Source organism: Batrachochytrium dendrobatidis (assembly GCF_000203795.2).
Source record: "Batrachochytrium dendrobatidis JAM81 unplaced genomic scaffold BATDEscaffold_1, whole genome shotgun sequence".
NCBI lineage: Eukaryota > Fungi > Chytridiomycota > Chytridiomycetes > Rhizophydiales > Batrachochytrium > Batrachochytrium dendrobatidis.
This window is the reverse complement of record NW_006281099.1, coordinates 234,820-253,607: the sequence shown is the minus strand read 5'-3', so window position 1 is coordinate 253,607 and position 18,788 is coordinate 234,820. Positions and strand designations below refer to the sequence as shown.

General features: G+C 39.3%; 7 protein-coding genes across 7 annotated transcripts; 4 read left to right on the top strand and 3 right to left on the bottom strand.

Annotated features, from left to right (window-relative positions):
- Positions 1 to 1,548: 1,548 nt before the first annotated feature.
- BATDEDRAFT_8849 (uncharacterized protein) lies at positions 1,549 to 4,678 on the top strand (the record flags this gene model as incomplete). The annotated part of the gene is made up of 12 exons (XM_006674989.1): positions 1,549 to 1,685; positions 1,760 to 1,910; positions 2,001 to 2,106; positions 2,211 to 2,350; positions 2,444 to 2,865; positions 2,956 to 3,108; positions 3,192 to 3,285; positions 3,359 to 3,446; positions 3,527 to 3,624; positions 3,700 to 3,943; positions 4,012 to 4,095; positions 4,239 to 4,678. The coding sequence occupies 12 exons, from the start codon at positions 1,549 to 1,551 to the stop codon at positions 4,676 to 4,678; spliced, it is 2,157 nt and encodes a 718-aa protein (XP_006675052.1).
- A 480-nt stretch (positions 4,679 to 5,158) lies between these two features.
- Positions 5,159 to 6,148, top strand: BATDEDRAFT_33890 (uncharacterized protein; the record flags this gene model as incomplete). The annotated part of the gene is made up of 2 exons (XM_006675620.1): positions 5,159 to 5,254; positions 5,470 to 6,148. 2 exons carry the CDS (start codon positions 5,159 to 5,161, stop codon positions 6,121 to 6,123), a joined length of 750 nt encoding a protein of 249 aa, XP_006675683.1. The 3' UTR covers positions 6,124 to 6,148.
- Positions 6,149 to 6,205: 57 nt separating this feature from the next.
- On the bottom strand, positions 6,206 to 6,897 carry BATDEDRAFT_84483 (uncharacterized protein). Its single transcript, XM_006675861.1, has one exon. It carries the CDS (start codon positions 6,889 to 6,891, stop codon positions 6,247 to 6,249), a length of 645 nt encoding a protein of 214 aa, XP_006675924.1. The 5' UTR covers positions 6,892 to 6,897; the 3' UTR covers positions 6,206 to 6,246.
- Positions 6,898 to 7,036: 139 nt separating this feature from the next.
- BATDEDRAFT_8263 (DNA-directed RNA polymerase III core subunit RPC11) lies at positions 7,037 to 7,606 on the top strand (the record flags this gene model as incomplete). The annotated part of the gene is made up of 4 exons (XM_006674920.1): positions 7,037 to 7,141; positions 7,223 to 7,313; positions 7,397 to 7,485; positions 7,571 to 7,606. The coding sequence occupies 4 exons, from the start codon at positions 7,037 to 7,039 to the stop codon at positions 7,604 to 7,606; spliced, it is 321 nt and encodes a 106-aa protein (XP_006674983.1).
- A 195-nt stretch (positions 7,607 to 7,801) lies between these two features.
- On the bottom strand, positions 7,802 to 10,175 carry BATDEDRAFT_21211 (uncharacterized protein; the record flags this gene model as incomplete). The annotated part of the gene is made up of 11 exons (XM_006675167.1): positions 7,802 to 7,906; positions 7,994 to 8,277; positions 8,389 to 8,541; positions 8,632 to 8,790; positions 8,880 to 8,943; positions 9,017 to 9,124; positions 9,233 to 9,313; positions 9,380 to 9,502; positions 9,573 to 9,716; positions 9,793 to 10,020; positions 10,101 to 10,175. The coding sequence occupies 11 exons, from the start codon at positions 10,173 to 10,175 to the stop codon at positions 7,802 to 7,804; spliced, it is 1,524 nt and encodes a 507-aa protein (XP_006675230.1).
- A 1,331-nt stretch (positions 10,176 to 11,506) lies between these two features.
- BATDEDRAFT_21210 (uncharacterized protein) lies at positions 11,507 to 13,633 on the top strand (the record flags this gene model as incomplete). Its single annotated transcript, XM_006675166.1, has 7 exons — positions 11,507 to 11,571; positions 11,991 to 12,109; positions 12,184 to 12,676; positions 12,744 to 12,904; positions 12,986 to 13,125; positions 13,193 to 13,456; positions 13,520 to 13,633. The coding sequence occupies 7 exons, from the start codon at positions 11,507 to 11,509 to the stop codon at positions 13,631 to 13,633; spliced, it is 1,356 nt and encodes a 451-aa protein (XP_006675229.1).
- A 691-nt stretch (positions 13,634 to 14,324) lies between these two features.
- On the bottom strand, positions 14,325 to 18,771 carry BATDEDRAFT_18190 (uncharacterized protein). Its single transcript, XM_006675093.1, has 13 exons — positions 18,743 to 18,771; positions 18,626 to 18,646; positions 18,423 to 18,539; positions 18,318 to 18,354; positions 17,965 to 18,194; positions 17,654 to 17,871; positions 17,418 to 17,542; positions 16,970 to 17,315; positions 15,885 to 16,849; positions 15,682 to 15,780; positions 15,193 to 15,552; positions 14,704 to 15,101; positions 14,325 to 14,616 (listed from the first exon to the last, which is right to left on the bottom strand). The coding sequence occupies exons 1-13, from the start codon at positions 18,743 to 18,745 to the stop codon at positions 14,371 to 14,373; spliced, it is 3,165 nt and encodes a 1,054-aa protein (XP_006675156.1). The 5' UTR covers positions 18,746 to 18,771; the 3' UTR covers positions 14,325 to 14,370.
- Between the last annotated feature and the right edge of the window lie 17 nt (positions 18,772 to 18,788).

The following is an 18,788-nucleotide window of genomic DNA, read 5'->3' as shown; positions in this document are numbered from 1 at the left end:
TTCAAAACTGCAGTTTGATTGTATGTCTCATATGATGGTCGCTGTGTTTGGAGATTGATCAAGAAACGGTGAGCAATGCAATATTCTGAATTTCTAAACAATAATATGCAACATTCCCAAACCGTCAATTCATTTTGGACGGCATTCCACTCCACAAAGCAATTCTAATTGAACATGGTTTACCAACCGTTCAAACAGCGCGAGGTTGGAATTACACTATACATCATCATACTGCCCATTATTGAATCCTGCATAAATTACTCCAGACACCAAATAATTGAGAGCTTGTGTATAAAAAAAGTAATCAATTTCCAATAACAACAAATGCTTAATCACTGTTTATTTTGGAGTAAAATAGAGCCAATACAGGTATTTCATTCTACGTAAATACGGTTGTATATCTGATCATCTTGCTTGTGACTTGAAGGTATATTTGAATGGAATTGATATTTACGCTATCCATTGTTCCTTGTTAGTGTTTCTCAATTTCTATCTTATCACCAAGTGTACTCCATGCACGGTATCGACTTTTGGTTTATATTTGATCTCATACTGTGGGTTTCTTACAACAGCAAAGGAGAAACTGCCGTAAACTAGATGGTCTTGAATCAGTGATGAAAGAAATACAGTGACTAGTATATCCATTGCATGATAAAACTAAATGAGAGGTAAACAAACGCTGTTGTAACTTGATTCATGTTTCCATACTATTTACTCATTTGGGCCCGAGTTCAACGAATCAGTTTGCTCCATCAAATTCCAGAAATTTCTAGTCAATTCAAATTCTCATTACAACTGTATTCACATAATGAAACGCTAAATAGGAACTGGACAAATGTTCAATTACACTACTGCTCTGGTATATCTCACACTTGTTGAATCCCCAGCTCTCGTACAAAACAATGCGTGACTAGCATGTACAGCTGCATTCCAACAATCTCTATTCTCTTGAAGTAGAGCGTAAAGAAAAGAACAATCAATTTAAACTGTAATTTGATCGTATCATATGATGAACATTGTTTAGAAGGATCAAGAATGTTTATATCGAAGCAGTCGAATAAATAGAATTACATTTGACGTGAATACAGCTGTAAACCTGAAAAACATCACAATTTCACTACTGTTGCTAAAACTACGACCGAATTCTAAAATTACTGTTGTTGGACAATCGACTTGAATACGATTACAAATCATGATGAATAATCTACTTTGTTTAACTGCCAAACCTCGATCAACCTTGATTAAACGAGTCCCTTTTGGACTCCAATCCTTTCAACAGACTCGACGCCTAGTTTGTAATCCATTTAGTATCGCTAATCCATCCATACCGGGTTTTAGTCAGAAATGGGAAAATAAGACTCATTTCCATTCTGCTACTGTTCAACGTCAAGCTGTTCCAGGTATGACTGAATCTCCATATCTGTTATTTTTAAAAATAGCATAAATCTGGACCATTGCTTGAAACTTGTGGTTGCATCCCCTGTTAAACTAGTTGATTTATCCACTTGCTATGTATTGATTCTATTAGGTGGATTTCCAGGATTTCAAATGGGTGGAACCCAAGAGCCTGAACCCCCTGGCGCTGCATTGGCCAAATACGCACAAGATTTAACTGCATTGGCTTCTCAAGGTCGTTTGGATCCAGTAATTGGTCGAGACGAAGAAATCCGTCGAACTCTTCAAGTGTAAGATATACAATGATCAAGTATTGTTTTTTTTGAGACTGACTATAAATATCTTGTCAAATATTACCGGATAGACTTTCGAGACGCACAAAAAACAATCCAGTATTGATTGGTAAAGCAGGCGTCGGTAAAACGGCTATTGCCGAGGGACTCGCCCAGCGGATCATCAAAAATGAAGTACCAGAAAGCATGAAAAACAAACGGGTGATCTCACTAGATCTAGGGGTAAGAATCAATACTATATTTTATTGCAGATTCGAGTAGGATATCTAAGGAGTCCATAAAGTATAAAACTCACGAGTGCATTTTGACTAGGCGCTGATAGCAGGAACCAAATTTAGAGGAGAGTTTGAAGAAAGACTCAAAGCGATTCTCAAAGATATCGAGACCAGTGAAGGAGAAATTGTTTTATTTATTGATGGTATGCACAGTTTAGAAAACTGGAAGCTTAATCCTAAATTGATGTATTGTAAAATCGGTTGAATTACTCGTGTCTAAATCTTATTATTATGACGGGTTTTATAGAACTCCACATGCTTTTTGGACTCGGAAAGGGCGAAGGTGGTATAGATGCCAGTAATATGCTCAAGCCAGCACTGGCTCGCGGAACACTTCGCTGTTGTGGAGCAACTACAATTGACGAGTATCGCAAATACATTGAAAAGGTATTTATTGAATACTATGAGCCAATGACTTATACCCCAACTTGTCAGATTAAGTAGAGTACTAATTTAAACACTTTTTAAAATTGATTGCAGGATCCTGCACTTGCACGGCGATTCCAAAGCGTACTGGTTGATGAGCCTAGCGTTGATGCATCAATTTCCATTTTGCGTGGTCTCAAGGAAAAGTACGAAGTACATCATGGTGTGCGTATATCCGATAGTGCTCTCGTCGCAGCAGCCCAGTTTTCTCACCGATATATTACCGATCGCTATCTTCCAGACAAGGCAATCGATTTGGTGGATGAAGCATGCTCTACACTTCGTCTTGCCCAGGAAAGCAAGCCAGATTCTCTTGAAAGTCTTGACCGTAGTATTCTCACTCTTAAAATTGAGCTAGAGTCTCTGCGTAAAGAAAAGGATCAGGCTTCGAAGCAGCGACGCGACTTGCTTACAAAGGAGCTACAAGAAAAACAAACCGAGGCAAACAATCTAAATGCCATATGGCTGAATGAGCGGTAAGTGCCGTGTATTTAACCAACATGCTTTTCAAACGATTCTAATTCGAGCCCCCTTATTGACACGCCAATCGATTGTTGGATACACAGTAAAAAACTAGATCGTATCAAGCAAGTAAAAGAGGAACTTGAACAAGCTCGTGTTGACTATGAATTTGCACAGCGCCAAGGAAACTTGCTACGGGCGTCTGAATTACTCTATGATACAATTCCTAAACTTGAAAAAGAGCTTCCAAGTGATGGGTAAGTTTATGACCATTTGGTAGATTGAGTTTGTGTCAACTCTATACAACTGTGTTGTAACCAATAGTACTATGCAACTTTAGTGACGACGAAAGCGGCAATCGTCTTGTACATGAGCGTGTGACTGTTGATGATATTGCCAAAGTTGTATCTCGCGCTACAGGAATACCAATCACCGTAAGGCATTGATATGTTGAACCATAAATCTGATGCACGACTGCTAGGAATTCACATGATTATTTGTATTTAGTCCATGATGCAAGGAGAGCGTAACAAGTTGCTAAATCTGGAAACGGAGCTCAAAAAGAGTGTTGTTGGGCAAGACAAGGCAATTAAAGGTATGTGTTTTACTGTGAAATACATTCTACAAGATTTCTTATTAGTTAACCGCGTATTGTTTGTCATGTGTAAATGCTAGCTGTTGCTGATGCTGTTCGTCTTAGCCGTGCTGGTCTTCAAGCACCCAACCGTCCAATTGCCTCGTTTCTTTTTTTGGGACCAACGGGTGTTGGCAAGGTGAGTTTAAATTGCATACGTAGTTTGTTACAACTGTTGTCAAGTTTATTAAAATACACTTCAACTTTAAATCAGACGGAGCTGTGTAAATCGCTTGCTAGATTTATGTTTGATACCGACAGAGCCATTGTTCGTTTAGATATGAGCGAATATATGGAACGATTTGCAATATCACGTCTTGTGGGTGCTCCACCAGGCTATATTGGACATGATGATGGTGGACAACTCACAGAAGCAGTGCGACGTAAACCTTACTCGATTGTCTTGTTGGATGAAATTGAAAAGGCCCATCGAGATGTGTCAAACATTTTGCTTCAAGGTAGTATTGACTCCAATTTGATACTATGTGAGCGAGATTCAATAAGCTAATCGACTTTCTGAATACAGTATTGGACGATGGATTTCTGACCGACTCTCAAGGGCACAAAGTCGATTTTCGAAATACCATTATTATTATGACAAGTAATCTCGGTAAGCTTTATAGTGGAATATCAAAACTGAATCATACGAGGTTCTACATCTTTCCTATGCAAACAAGGCGATCCCAATACTGATTATATTTATTTGCGTTTATTGTTGGATATATGATTCTATGAATTGATAAACTAAAGGAGCTGAAAAGCTTGTCAAATCGAGTACCGAATCTGGAATCAGTCCTGAAACTGAGGCTCGTGTTCTAGAATCCGTTCGTAGCCATTTTGCACCCGAGTTCATCAATCGCATCGATGAACTTATTCTTTTTAACCGGCTTTCCAAGACTGCTCTAGCAGATATTGTGCAAGTTCGAGTGGCTGAGATTTGCAAACGAGTTGAAGAACAGCACAATATTAAACTGATTGTATCCGATGATGTTCAATCGTGGTTGACTGAAAATGGGTACGATCCGACATATGGTGCTCGACCATTAAATAGGTTGCTACAAAAGTGTATTCTGAATCCTCTTGCACAAGCCATATTGGAAGACACTATCCATGATGGAGAAACAGCCAAAGCGGAGTTGAATGCCAGTAACGATACTATTATTATACTTGGTGATCGATCGCCTGAACAATGATTGTGTGTTACTTTCAGTTTAAACAGCATTTGAAATAAACAATTTTGATTCCATGTTTTGAATCTGTCGTGCAAATCCAAATCCAAATCCAACGATGCTCAATAGCTCGCTGAATCTGGTTCAAGCGTTGCGTCAAACCAATCTGCTTTTTCCTACAAGATTGATTTAATAATGAAAAGCGTACTTTTGGTAAGTCCAAATTGACTATTATTTCGATCGATAACTGATCAAGATCCGACTTGTTAAAGAAAGAATCCTTGGTGAGTTTTGAATCTTTTGGTGTTATTATTGCTACAGTCATGAATGCTCCAAACATGCAATCAGATTTACCAACACAGTAAATCCATGAATTTATTCAACAATCGAGTGTTGGACGCTTGATGCTGATTCATGGTAACGAATGTCTAGACTGCCATGGAAATCCAAACCTCAATTATCAGCTCTTGAATTTCTTTCATTTTCACCAACAAAAAAAACAAAATGCCATCGTCCAATACTGATGTGGATGGCCTTACGGGTGAGGAGACCACTATAAACAAGTTCTCTACTCTTCGACCAAGCTACAGACCTGAAGAGGTATGGTGTGTGCTTTCTACATGTACTATTGACTCGACTTGCGTGATAACGAGCTGTTCAAGACCCTTTGTCACTGTGCAAGTGTATACTTGTTCAATTCCTTTTCTACTCGATGTTACAACGGTGCTCTGATTGCTGGTCATTCATAATGAGGAGTCTGATTGGAATTATTTATTACAACACATTTCTAATCAGAATGCATTGCAACATGTTAGATCCATTTGGTTGTCGAGACGGTGGACAGATATAATCCTCAGAACATGGCCATACTGGAAGAGTATATATCATCGCAGCTCAAAACCAACAACTATGACCGCACAGCTTGTCTTGCACTTTTGAAGCTATACCAGCTCAATCACGCCGATGCCAACGTCTATGTGATTGCATCTGTCCTAGCACTCGCACTCAGTGCACTTCCTGAATCCGATTTTACACTCTGCATGTACCTTTTGCGTGAGGAATGGCTTGCAGATCCACTGATTGCACACTTGGTCCACATGCACGAGTTGCTTGGACAGGCTCAGTTTTCCGAGTTCTGGGCATATTTGGAAAGCGAAGAATCTGTTAGAGAATTCACTGGCGACTATTCACTGTTTGACGACAATATTCGCGAGTTTATTGCACAAACACTGAGTATTACTTACCAAACCATTTCGATTGAGAGTCTGGAGAAGATGTTGGATTTGTCAGACGAGGATTTGGCAGATTGGGTCAAGATGCGTGAGTCGTGGTCTGTCAATGCCGATGATGATTCGTTGATTGATCTGCCCATTACTTCATGGAATCAGGCTAAAGAGATTGTTATGCAGGAGGATGTCAAGTTTGAACAGCTTGGAAAGATTCTTAATCGGTCCCGTTTGGTGGTATAATAAAAATGATTATAAACTGCCTGGTATTTCTGACTTGGCTTTAGAATTTTAGTTTTTTATTACAAGGTGGACACTTGAATCTAAATGTATCGAGTAGTGCAGCTCACATGTCATGATTCGAATTTAAATTCCCCATTGAGTGCGGTATGCAGTGACGCTGGCAAGCTGAGACTCATACCCACCAACTTCAGCAAGATATTCAATAACATGTGATAGAGTGACGATTGACAAGACAGGAACTCCATAGTCATCTTCCACCTGCTGAATGGCAGACTTGTCAGTATTCGCACCCTTTTCTTGACGATCCAACGAGATCAGTACGCCTCGAGGTTGCGCACCTTCTGCCGTAATGATTTGGAAACTTTCACGAATAGCAGTTCCAGCAGTGATTACATCGTCTACAATCACAACATCACCAACAAGCTTCGATCCAACAATACTACCGCCTTCGCCATGATCTTTTTTTTCTTTGCGATTGAAGCTATAAGAAGCATTCACGCCATATCTGTTTGAAAGAGCAATAGCTACGGCAGACACAAGGGGAATCCCCTTGTAAGCTGGTCCAAAAAGAACATCGTACTTGATAGCAGAATCCTGTAGTGCATCAGCATAGAACCCTCCAAGCTGGGCCAATGCTTCACCTTTAGCAAACAGACCAGAATTGAAAAAGTAGGGAGAAGTGCGACCGGATTTAAGAGTGAATGAACCAAACTTGAGTGCTTCATTTTTGATAGCAAACTCAATAAACTTGCGCTGGTAGTCCTTCATATTCAATCTTGCCAGCAACTATCAATACAATTTAAAGCAGGTTCAGGCTGATGACAAGCCAGCGGATCTCATCGAGCGTCCTCAGGTGGATTGGCGTGATGCTCAATTTGCTGAATATTTTTGCATTCAACTTGCTGTTTGAATCATGTATTTCTGTCCGCAGTGTGCTAATCTGCTGTTGATTCAAGCAGGAAATGAAGGCAACGAATTATTCTGTCAGTCCTGTCCATATATCTGTAGAGTTGAAAAGGTATTTCCAGTTTGTTTCATTCACCAAGCGATCCCGACTAATTGTCTTTGCAATAACTGGTCAACTGGTCAATGCTCTTAGTCATTGAATAAAAGACTCGTTTTTACTAGAAAGGATGTCGACGATGTTTTTGGTGGAGAGGGAAGCTGGGAAAATGTCGATCAAACGGATGGTAATGAAATGAATTTTCTATATTGAATGCATGTGGTCATGTTGAATACGAACCTAATTCAAGTCTTTGTCATGGTCCTATAGCAACATGTCCCAAATGTGAACACAGTCGTGCTTTTTTCATGCAAATCCAGATTCGATCGGCTGATGAGCCCATGTCTATCTTTTTTAGGGTAAGACGCTAGTTTGAATCATGATCCAGCTGTTCAATGCTCCATGATAGATTCGTGACAGTTTAATTTTATCAAATATGCATAGTGCTGCAAGTGTGCGAACCAGTGGCGTGAGGGATAGGTTAACTGATGGTTAATATTCAGTAATAAGCTTCATTGTGATGGTTGTAAATAGATTGATGTTTCTAGATATGATTTCAACCTGGTACTATGCCATCACAGCCAAATAATAGTCATTGCATAATATAAAGTTATCGTTCAAGTGTTGATATAATTGAATAATGTATTCAAAACTCTTATATGGTAAAGCCAGACATTATGGACTAGGTAGGTGTTGGATCTGGTTAGAGAGATGCTTGATCTGCCACATGATATTTGGCTTGATATCAATCTCATCCACTCGAAAGTAAACTTGATTTGCCTATATTATTCGGCATTGTATCATGAAAAATATGTTGGCACGTTACTACTAGCAACACAATTCATCAAAGTCGAGTACTATTTTTACCTGGGTGTATACAGTAATAGCACATAAGACGTGTGTGCCAACAATATCGCTCAATATATCGGTACGCATATCAGGAGAGAGCGCGGCAAAATGAAGAACCGTCGTGCGAGATTGCAGCACTTTGGTGGCCGTGGCATCCAACAATAGACAAGTCAATGACCCAGTTCCGTCATCTAGGCGAATGGTCATATTAAATGCGTATTCTGTCGAATCAACATAGTTGGAACATCTTGAACAAAACGGCATATCGTCCAATTCCATGACTGGTTTTCGACACGATGTATCTGCACATGTCAATGTAAAATGAACAGGCATGAAGCCAAGAGGGTTCAGTTTGAGTTTGTAACAGCATGGACAGAAAAACAGTTTCTGAAACTAAACAAAATTCCACTTACGGACAAGACTAGTGCTTTCAAAAGATTGCGAGCATGGCCAACCAGAAATAACAGCAAAACAGTAAAAAAGACCGTGTGTAGCCTGACTTATCTGCTGAATCGAAGATTGTGATGAGATGGCAGGAGAGCTTAGTATTCCAAAGCATTTGCTCACTACAGAATCAAAAGTATACTGGTTATCTATGGGACATTAAACATGCCTATGCAAACCAAGATCAAAAACGCAGATTCAACAGTGCTTACCATTACGAATCTGCGAATTGTGTTCTGGTGAGCCAATGACAAAAAGATGGCCAGTTTCATTTCTATATGTGGCAAGCCGCTCAAAAAGCACAACGTGTCCAACCTCGAGTTTACTTGCTGCAGTTGCACATTCTGACCATAAAGTAACATCACATATTCCTAGTATCCATATTGATCCCATTGGCAATCAATATTTAAAATCAAATTAAAAAGGTGAGAGTATCCAAAAGTCAAAAATAGATGGCTACCTGTTTTGTTTTTGATCCGTACACCATGGCGTGTCTGTGCACGACTGCTTGCAATCTCCGTATCCTAAATTTCCAGTTTTAAATCAGATGATGATATATCTAACATCCAAAAGCAAGAATAAAAATATTTGACGTACATTATCAAGGATAAAAACAATTGTTCCTAAAAGGGTGATGTTGTATGCTTCAGCAGGCAGATTAGAGAAATCCAAAGGTTCAGGATACCATTCCAAATCAGTCATTCCCTAATAATTCAAGATTGGCAAGAAAATGATATACTTGAAGCTGTAAGCAAACAATTCCAAGATATTTATAAAAGCGTCATAGTCAGATATTCACATCTCAATATATACATTTTCGTCACGAGGCATATCGGCCCAAATCGCAGAGTTGGAATGTGCCTGGGTAGCAAGTGATGTCATGGCCTCGACTTCCTAACAACCACAATTCACAACATGTAAGTTGACACGCTCAGATCTGTATACGATCAAACTGCTAACCTTGGTCACATCAGCAGGAATCAAAAATATGCAAGTGGCTGATCCATATTCCATTTGCAAAACTCCCGTTTCAGCAACAGCTTCAAATGACAAGTACGGCATTCTAATGGCAATCGAGTCATTCTGGATAAACAATTGGATTAGCGTATGATATTGACAGTAAAATAGTGTAACGCGCACAGGAGAGTATTACCTTGCGCATCAAAGATGTCAACACTGTTTGATTATCCCAAAGTATGAGTCGTCCTCGATAATGCATGGCATCACTGATTGTTATGACTTGTTTGGTTTGACGACCAGCAATAGTGGTTGGTTCAGGGGCGTCAATGCTAACAATCTATTCATTCAAGGTTAAATTACTCAAACTGTATAATTGCAATGTCTGAAAGCACAATCGTTTGTAGAAAAGCAACCTTTCCAAAAAAACTATATTCTACTCCCGACTGGATATTATCTAGTGTTGTGTCCTCGAATAGATCAGGAAATTGTTGTTTCAAAAATTGCGCATCCATTTCATTTTCAGCCGAAAGGATTGGCACCATGTATTCGGTTGGCAACAAGCAATGTGGATGCAGATGATCTTTTTTGGTCAGGGACGTTCGTTTGACAATAGATCTGGTGTTTGTAATACGAAATACTCTCTAGAAATAATAAAACAGCGTCCAGTGTAAAGATTACCGCCAATTGACTCGATACATGAAAAATTGTAAAATCTACGTACCTCTTTCAAAAAACATGAGTAGATTGGATCCATAAAGAAATAATACCGATGGTGCAGATACATGAGCATTAACATTGTGCTATCTGGAACAAAAAATTTAAACAGGGGTAATCACAAATAAACATAAATTGTAGCTAAGAGCCAGCCTTGTATGAATGCTATAGATGAGATGTAGCATAAAAAGATGCCAATTTAAAGTAAAAAAAGGATATCTGTTTCATTGTCCATCGACCATTCTGCCAAGGTGCATTCAAAAGCCATGAATTCACTCGCAGGTTTTGAATCTCTCAGTAGAGATATGCTAATGTATTCTGCAGAGTAATATAATGCGTTAGCCATGCAGTTGAAAGGACTCGAGCAGAATCAACAATCTGTATATCAACATTAGACTATCGTGTTTACGTTTTGTATGGCTCAATCCACAACGAGCACTTTCAGCTGACCACTGCGTAAATCAATCAAAAATAAAACTGGAATCAGTACTATAGCCATGCTAAATCACAACGTATTCTGAAAGATATAAAAGACCTGTTTTTCAAGTTCGGACTGCATGATCACTTGGGTAAGACCACCAGGATACTGAAACAACAAATCCAAAAGCTTGCAAGCAATCCAAGACCTACGATTTGAGTACATTGCATAAAGCATTTACAAAACAGCAGAGTATAAGTCAATCCGTTCATACCATCAGACATGTCCAGGAATTGAAGGACGTGAATGTCCGTTTGTAAATTGGACATGAATCAGTTTTTACCATGGAACGTTTGCTATTGATAGTGCAGCCTTTGAACCATTCATTATACTATTTTGAGATAATCTTCTTAGCAAGTCATCTCTGTATGTATGAATGACTTTTCCAAAATGCATTCTCCCAGTATCCTGCTTTCCCATAGCCCACACCAGTCTATTAACCCCAAAAAAAGATTAGTTTGATGTCAAGATTGCAATGCGTGCCAACTGGCTAATAAACGGATGATGGAATTGGCACGCATATTAAGGATATAGATTCATGGATTGATTCATCACAAATCCATAGTATTGTAATATTCTAATGATTTGATTCGTAATATTGTAATATTCTAATGATTTGATTCGTAATATTGTAATATTCTAATGATTTGATTCATGCCTGTTGATCCATATACGTGTAGATTAACTAGATAACAACTAATACAGAACATAAAATGATCAAGAGTCGACTCTACAATAATTCACGGAATATGACACATGCAACAAGATTAATCATGAATATTATCGAGTAGAATGCCAGTATGAATCCATTTGAAGATTTAATCGAATATGATGGGATGATTGCCAAGTGACAAACAGCCAAGTCCAGGTGATTCAAGATTTGTTGTTGAAGATCCATCAGGCTTTCTCCAACTATCAGCAACTCTTGTGATAAAATGGACAAGGACGACAAGTATAAGAAACTTAAAAGAAGAGTACGTCAAACCACTACAAATGAACAGTCTGTATTCTCTATCAATTAGACATGGCTTTTGGCATGCAATTGCTATCCAGCTTCATATTCAATATACTGGAGCGGCATTTAAGCTGTATTGCTTCATGGCTTGACAATACTAATTTCATACAATATTGTCCTTTTCTACCCTACTACAACCTCATTCAATATCGAATGTTTTCAACTACCATTTCAATAGCTTAAGGAGGTCATCGAGGTAATTTGTTCAGTTGGTCTGCAGTCGCTTTTTGAGCTGCGTATGAACTGAACCTTGTCATTTTCACATGCAGGAAAACGACCGGCTGACTACCAAATTGAAGCGAATAAAGCATGATAATGCCATGCTTAAAAAGGAGAAGGAGTTGAGTCGTCATGTCTGCTCGCGATTCCTAGTGTTGCATCTAATCTCATACTGTTTGTATTAGTATACTACTCGAAGCCATTTCCAAGAATGAAAAAGCCAACACTGCAAACGGTCAGAAACAACCTCGACTGTCGGATTCATTGTCAGATACTTCTTTATCGACATTATCCGACGACTCAGGTCAATATTTTGGTCAACTGTATGATTTTAGCTTGTTGGTCATATTTTCAGGTGTTAACCTATTCTATATCCAGATCATGCTCCGCTACAAACCATTCCAGTTCATGCCAAACCCGATCCACTAAGAGATGGATCGTTGAAACGACAAAGATCCATTTCAAAATCAGAGCACGTAGCAATACCAGCGCAGAATGGTGCCTTGATTCAAACACCAATTCAAACCAAAATCACCGGTTTTGGAATGGCATCGGATGCATCACATACACCTTCATTCAACTATGAATGTACGCCAGGAAACACTTCAGTAATGTCCGATGGTCAATGCGCAACACCTTCAGAAACACACGTTGTACAAGGGTCGGATGAGGCCAAGAAAAAACGAAAGCGAAACGATGTGACTGCACGAGTACGCAAAATACAAGAAGTTGCTGTTCACGAAGATGGAACTCCTGTCCTACCAGCCCAGTTTGGTATGATCACGCTGCACTCGCTTGGAGAAATTGTATGGAATCGATCTGGATTTCATACCGAGCGACATATTTTTCCTGTTGGATTTACAACCTCTCGGTATGTTTTATTTTGTTCCATATATCCTGTGATGCTGTGTAGTTACTAAAGCATGGATTTACTATAGTGAATACTATAGCATGATCGATTCAGACAAATCTGTGCGATATATATGTCAGATTATCGATAATGGTGACTGTCCCAAATTTCAAGTCACTCCTGATGATGCGCCAAATAATATCATTATTGGTGCATCTGCCACTGGTGCTTGGATGACTGTTATTAAAGGTGCTTACATGGATTGCTCTTGAAATGACTAAACTAAATATAGTGTCAAGTGGTTACTTATACGCTTTTGTATACTTTTAGCCGCGATCACAATACGAAATAAGGATCACAGTAATACAGTGTCGGGACCAGATATGTTTGGATATTCTCAGCCAACCATCCAAAAACTGATTCAAGATCTCCCCAATGCAAATTTGTGCAAAATGTACAAATTCCAAAAAGTAACTATATAGGTTTGGTTTAATTTAAGCTATTTACTATTGCTAAAATGGCATGTATTTCTATTAGTTTGAGGTTTCAACTTCAAAAAGAGGGCCAAAAACAAAGTTCGATAATGGTAAACTATCTGCACCAGTCTCTGGAGCTCCAACACCTGTTCCTACCAAAACCTTTCGACGAGGATCCTCCGCAGCGGAAACTGAATCCAGTCAAAAAATGTCAGTAGACCATTTTGATTCCCAAGCAAACACTATACATTCGACTCAAAGCGCTGCTCTAATGAATCCAAAGCAAACCCAAGCTAATTTATTAGGTACGGAAGGACATATACAGGTAAGCACTTTGCAAATCTAACAAACCATTGGCATGTTGATAATGATTCAACTTTATATATAGAATCCGAGTGGAGTGAACTCACAACCCCCACTGCCGGGTACAAATCGCCCCACTTACGATCCATCGATACAGGACTGGGGATGGCTATCTGAAAATTCTCAATCTATTGTATAATTATCTTGCGAGTACATCTATGAACATTACAGCCGTATTCACGTAAAATGAAACACTTTTGTATTGATCTTGGACCGATTATTTTGCTCTGAAATAAACAATCGTTACATACTCGTTGCTATTGGATATTGATTACTTGTTTTATTGAAATACTATTCTAATATCAGATACGTTTGCGCTTTAGTTCAACATATCTTGGGAATGCAACTGTTGTTTCCATGATGATTACCGAGTGTTTGGTTTGGAGGAAAGGAAGGTTGGAAATTGAAAAGATGTCAAGAATATGGAATGTATTGTAACAAAAATGTGAACATTCTCATTATATTTGTACAAGAATAAGCACAACGATGAGTGAACCAACGAGTTCATAAAACAATGTTGTCGAGTAAGATTAAACCAATCAAACATGACTGTTTATCACGTATTTTAGTGTTTCATTTTACGTGAAGACGGCTTTAAGATACAGTGTCAAGTTTTGAATAAAATATACCTACGCTAGTTTATTTGTGATATGTAAATACGGCGGCAAGACTAATTAGACATCGTTGTGATGGGTTAGACATTATTTGAAATCATTCAAACATGGTATGGAGTTGATGTGTTGTTTTAGGCTTATTACGTTGACAAGCAAGCACATCAACAGTTTTGATTCTAAACCGAGTATAAATTAAATTAAATACACTGAAACATTGAAAACAATAAAACCAATGTATTAAGTCATCATCAATAAAGGATATTCACATCAATAACGCATCAATTTCATCATCGTTCAATGCAGCCAGATCATCATTGGCTGTTGTACTGTTTCCAATTGAACTAAAATCTTCAAAATCCATGTCACCACGAAGTGATCCTGTGCCAGTGGTGTTGACATCTAGACTAAGGTGACTCAGGCTGTCGGAAAGACCATCAGGTCTATCGTCAGTAGCAATACCGGTGAGATGTGTTTTACCCAGCAGTGTTGGGTGAGGTGGATGTGATGCCTATTGAACCATGCAATAAAAAAGACATAAAATAGAAATAGATTAGTAACCCAATGCAAGATACACAGTCCATATCCATTCATTTACCTCAAACGACACATTCGATGTCTTTGATTGATTCGAAACAAAAGAACCAGATTGACTGTGTTGCTGAGGTTGCATGACACTTGGCTGTGAAAAAGAGGCAGCATTAGACACTGAAGCAGGAGATGTTTGTGCAGCGCGAATGGGCGAGATCATCCGATTCGGCGATGGCGTACGACGAGCTGGTGATGCAGAACGAACAGGTGATATAAGCGCAGCTTGGCTACCATTTACATCAGATTTGGCTAAAGTGGAAGTAGATGCATAGGGATCATTTAGACTGGTATTGCTTCGCATGCTCTGTGCACTCTGCGAACCAAGTCCATCAGGAGATGTTAAAGCTGATGGCTGCTGCTGACTCAATTCTGGCGGAATTCCATTGGGATATCGCTCTTTGATTTCTAAATTCAAAACAACCCATTGTAAATACATATTTAAATTAATGTTAGATAGAACTGCAGTGTGGCAATAAAAACAAACTATTCAACTTACGGCCAATCACATCCCAGTCCAGCGAATCCTTCCATTCAACATACTCTCCAGCCGAAACAAGTCCACGATCACGACGACGCTTAAAACCCATTTCCGCAGTCAAGCCATATTCAAAATCAGAAAAGAGATTTGGATAGCGAGTGGGTTCGGCAAGTGCTTCAGCCGACTTGTGTTTACCCTGACTTTCCAAAGATGCTTTCCACAACGCAACAACACGATTGATCTGGCTAGGTGCATAGGTGCGAGCAAATAATGCTGCTTCAGGAATACGACCAGTATGGATCAAAAGATCAACACATTGCTCGGTCTGACCAAGCAAAAGAAAGCATACGAATGCAATATTGTTGGATCCAGCTTCAACTGAGTATTCCAATTCAATATGAAAACAATCACACAACAGTGTTAGTTTCGACGACAGTACAGCAGTTATTGTCCACATTCAATGACCCAACAAAAGATATATATTGATCTGATACTCGACACACTTACCCGCCATGGTGGCCAACTCTGCCAATCCTGTTGCATTACCAGATGTCTGATAAATCATTAATAAACCTTCAAAATCCCGAGCACGATGCAAGCATTCTTCTGCCAGTCCAAACTAGCAAGCATGATGGATTTCCCATAAATTAAATTTGACATATACAGTAAATGTTAAATGTGATGTTCAATCCAGTGCACTAAGTTTTCACTAGATATACTTACTTTCCATGCAGAAAGCGCAGCATCGCCAATGGTTTTCCACTTTTGATCATGCGCGGCTGTCTTGGCAATCTCGTACGCAATATCAAGGTGTCCAAGTTGGACTGCCAATTCAAATTTGTGCTCCGTATCGGTCGAAACGTGAAGGGCCTCTTCTTTAAGCCCACGACCTTCAAGGAAGCGAGCAATACGATTGTGCTGGTCAACAGGAACTGATGGTAGCACACGAGCAGCATGCTCCATGTCGTTTCTGATCACCGCAGTTTGATATTCAATCAACGAAAGTGGCAATGAATAGCTCATGACAGCAAGGTTCTTGTCGCAAATATAGATGCGGTTGTCACGAGGAATATAACCGAGGAGGTACATGTTGTTATCAAAATGTGACAGTGTAGCCACTTGTCCTCCAACAACATAGTTGAGTCGGTTTGCTACGTTGGTGTAGATGAAACAATCACCGACCCAGCAGCCAGTCCGAACACTCTCGGAAATCTCAGTAACGAATTCAAAGGCAGCTTCAAATCCATCCTCTTGAACCTGAGCGCCGCTTTCAATGTGGGCTTGATAGGCAGATCGGTTAAATCTGAGAACATAAAACGACTCTTCACTGGCAATGGCTACAAGATCAGACTCTGACCAAAGCACATTACGGACAGCAGCGTCCACACGACGGACTGGAAGTGCAGTTTCCCAGTCATAAAAGATTAAAAACGAGCTACTACGCACACCCAATAATGCACCGCCAAAAATAGCTTCAGCTCCATAACTGGGTCGGATGCTTACGGGTTTTTCCTTGAATGATTTGAATAGTCTGACGCTAGATGATGACTCGCGAATAGCATATTCATTGGAATCCATGGCCCATACAAACTCGAGTGCCTGTCCAAAGCTTTTATTGCGCCATGCAAGAGCCGTATATATGATATATTCACCATCACCGCACACAACCACAAATCTAAGTGTATTGTCATGATATTTCAGGTGTAGAGTAATACATTAGTGTCTGCCATGTGTTTCCAAAGCACATGTAAAAGCTAAAGATCAAGACAGTGCACAACAGGTTCGAAATACATACCGGCCATTCGGACTATGCTGAAGTGTCTGTGGGTAAATTTCACAGCTACCAAGATCCTTGACAGGAAGAATCACCTGCTCGCCATCTTCAAGATGAACCTCTTCGCCAGATGCCTTGATATTGGAGGTCTGAATCTCAGAATGGCGAGCCCAAATGATTTTTCCACTGGCATCCATACTAACAGCTGGTTCTTCACGACCCAGCTTAATGGCAATTGTGCCTTCATCGTAACCAAATGCAAGATCGTTACTGCCCTTGAGGTAGGCAACTGCCCATACACGCTCCATGCCGTAGTTGAGAGTGTTTTCTAAACGATACGTGTTTGCATGCCAGATACGCACAGTGCCTATTTGAATGGAGATGTCAATTAAATGTCAGCAACAAGTAAATATTTCTTAACACAGTTTGATCCAACTATTCAGTATGCTATTGAAACCCATGCACTTACCGTCTTCACTACCACTGACAATAATAGGAAGTTCGGGGTGGAAACACACGATAGAAACATTGTTGGTATGTCCATCAAGGGTCTGCACGCAAGACTTGTTCTGATAGTCCCAAATTTTGACAGTTCTGTTTGATCATGTTGATACCAGGATTAAATATCGATTTGGATTGTATTCAAATGTAAATTAGATCTACAAACTAGACGTTCACAATAAATCCATGCAAATTATACTGTACTTGTCATCGGCTCCAGAGACAAGATATGGTTTGTCACTTCCATGATAGTAGTCAAGACAATTGACACCGCTCTTGTGCCCGTCCAATGTATAATTTGGAACGCGAGATCCAAGCGACCATATCTTTATTGTGCGATCCATGGAAGCACTAGCAAAAGTGTTGCTATCTTTGGGATTGAATGCCACATGCATAATAAAATGTGTATGTCCCTCAAAGGTCTATAATAAAGAATTGGTATACATGAGTGATGTAAAACAAGACTTATAGATTTGTAGTAGCAACAAAGGATTAAACTCCAATTGTTAATATACCATAATGTTGCGCCAGCCTTTTTCCCAATCCCAAAGTTTGATAAAATAGTCATCTGAAGCAGATATGAGATATGGTAAAGTGTGATGCACAGCAATAGTGCGAATATAATCAGCGTGTGCATCAAACGAGATGACTCGTTCATGGGTGTTGTAGTTGAATACTCGAATTTGCATATCGTCAGAACCAGTAACAATCCATGATTTCCTAGCAATAAACTTGGCGGTACGAACTATAGTTTAACAATTGGATTGAAAACATAAGTCATTTTGAAATCAAAGAGTGGTTATGCAAGACAGAATCTAGTAGAATTCAACAAGACAAGATCTAGAGGAATTCAACAAGACAGCATTACCTGGGAGTTCAGACACTTCGAATGTCTTGACAAGAGCCTAAACCATGTTGAATAGTAATGATAGTATTAGACAAGACCACAAACATGAGCAGATGAATGACTTGCCTGTGTTTCATAGTTCCAAATATGAACAGAGCCATTGTAAAGCGCAACCAGAAGCCAAGGTTCAGTTGGGTGATAATCCACGGCCTTGACTCGGTCTGAGCGATTGGATAGTTTTCTCTTTAATAAGAGGATTGTATATTTGATTAATTGTCAATGGAATGGATGGAATGAATAGAATGAATCTTTATTCTGCTAGTGTTTACCTTGATATCGAGTCTGAGAGGCTAATGTTTAAACCATTAATAAGATGAGTTGAATGCAGTTGATGTTATATAAAACAATGTATTCATTAGTACACTTGATGATGACAAGATACGCACCATATTCAAGACAATAACACTATTAGAAGTTTACTGCTGATAAACT

Bases quoted from the DNA above. Each gene is read 5' to 3' on its own strand.
- BATDEDRAFT_84483 (XM_006675861.1), bottom strand. From the start codon at position 6,891: ATGAAGGACTACCAGCGCAAGTTTATTGAGTTTGCTATCAAAAATGAA.
- BATDEDRAFT_18190 (XM_006675093.1), bottom strand. The intron at 15,102-15,192 runs GTAAGTTGAATA...TTTTGAATTTAG, and splicing joins GGACTGGGATGTGATTGGCC to AAATCAAAGAGCGATATCCC. The intron at 14,617-14,703 runs GTAAATGAATGG...ATGGTTCAATAG, and splicing joins CATCGAATGTGTCGTTTGAG to GCATCACATCCACCTCACCC.